Source organism: Carlito syrichta, unplaced genomic scaffold (assembly GCF_000164805.1).
Source record: "Carlito syrichta isolate Samal-C Ts95f unplaced genomic scaffold, Tarsius_syrichta-2.0.1 Scaffold227483, whole genome shotgun sequence".
In the NCBI taxonomy this organism is placed as follows: domain Eukaryota; kingdom Metazoa; phylum Chordata; class Mammalia; order Primates; family Tarsiidae; genus Carlito; species Carlito syrichta.
Window position 1 is genome coordinate 1 of NW_007171579.1, and position 1,057 is coordinate 1,057.

The 1,057-nt window shown below is 56.3% G+C and overlaps 1 protein-coding gene across 1 annotated transcript; it reads left to right on the top strand.

Moving 5' to 3' along the window:
• Positions 1 to 316: 316 nt before the first annotated feature.
• LOC103253393 (fatty acid desaturase 1-like) lies at positions 317 to 1,051 on the top strand (the record flags this gene model as incomplete). The annotated part of the gene is made up of 1 exon (XM_008051719.1): positions 317 to 1,051. A coding segment is annotated over exon 1 (680 nt), but the record flags the coding sequence as incomplete, so codon positions are not given.
• Positions 1,052 to 1,057: the final 6 nt, after the last annotated feature.

A 1,057-nucleotide genomic window follows, 5' to 3' on the forward strand; every position in this document is an offset into this window, starting at 1 on the left:
CTCGGAGTGGTGCCACATGCTCCATCAGTTTGTGATTGGCCACGTGAAGGGGGCACTGGCCAGCCTTCAGCACCTTGAGGTGGAACCACATGCTCCATCACTTTGTGATTGGCCCACATGCCGGGGGGCACCGGCCAGTCTTCAGCACCTGGAGGTGGAACCACATGCTCCATCACTTTGTGACTGGCCACGTGAAGGGGCCAGTTGGTGGAACCACATGCACTTCCAACACCATGCCAAATCCTTTCTGTTTCTCACCTATGCCCACATTCTTGGGCGAAAGCTGTCTGCAGACACACCCAGGGGTAAAGCCCAGCCCAGGATCCCTTTGTGTGGCATTCCACATCCACAGGGGCCTTGTGAGGAAGTCCATGAACTCTCTCCTGATGGGAGAACTCTCTCCGGAGCAGCCCAGCTTTGAGCCCACCAAGAACAAATTGCTGACCAACGAGCTCCGTGAGCTGTGGGCCACCGTGGAGCAGATGCGACTCGTGAAGGCCAACCACGTCTTCTTCCTGCTAGACCTGCTGCCTATCCTGCTGCTGGATGTGGCTGCTGGGCTCACCCTTTGGGTCTTTGGGGCATCCTTCGTGCCATTCGTCCTCTGTGCGGGGCTGCTCAGCGCAGTTCAGGCCCAGGCTGGCTGGCTGCCGCATGACTTTGGGCACCTGTCCGTTTTCAGCACATCGAGGTGGAACCACATGCTCCATCCCTGTGTGACTGGCCACATGAAGGGGGCACCGGCCAGTGGGCGGAACCACAAGCACTTCCAACACCATGCCAAGCCCAACTGCTTCTGCAAAAACCCAGACATCAACATGCATCCCTTCTTCTTTGCCCTGGGGAAGCTCCTCTCTGTGGAGTTTGGAAAACAGAAGAAAGAGTACTTGCTGTGCAACCACCAGCACAAATACTTCTTCCTGATCCGGCCTCCAGTCTTACTGCCTCTCTACTTCCAGTGGTATCTTTTCTATTTTGTTATCCAGCGGAAGAAGTGGATGGACCTGGCCTGGATGGTCACCTTCTCTGTCTGTGTCTTCCTCCCTTACGTGCCGCT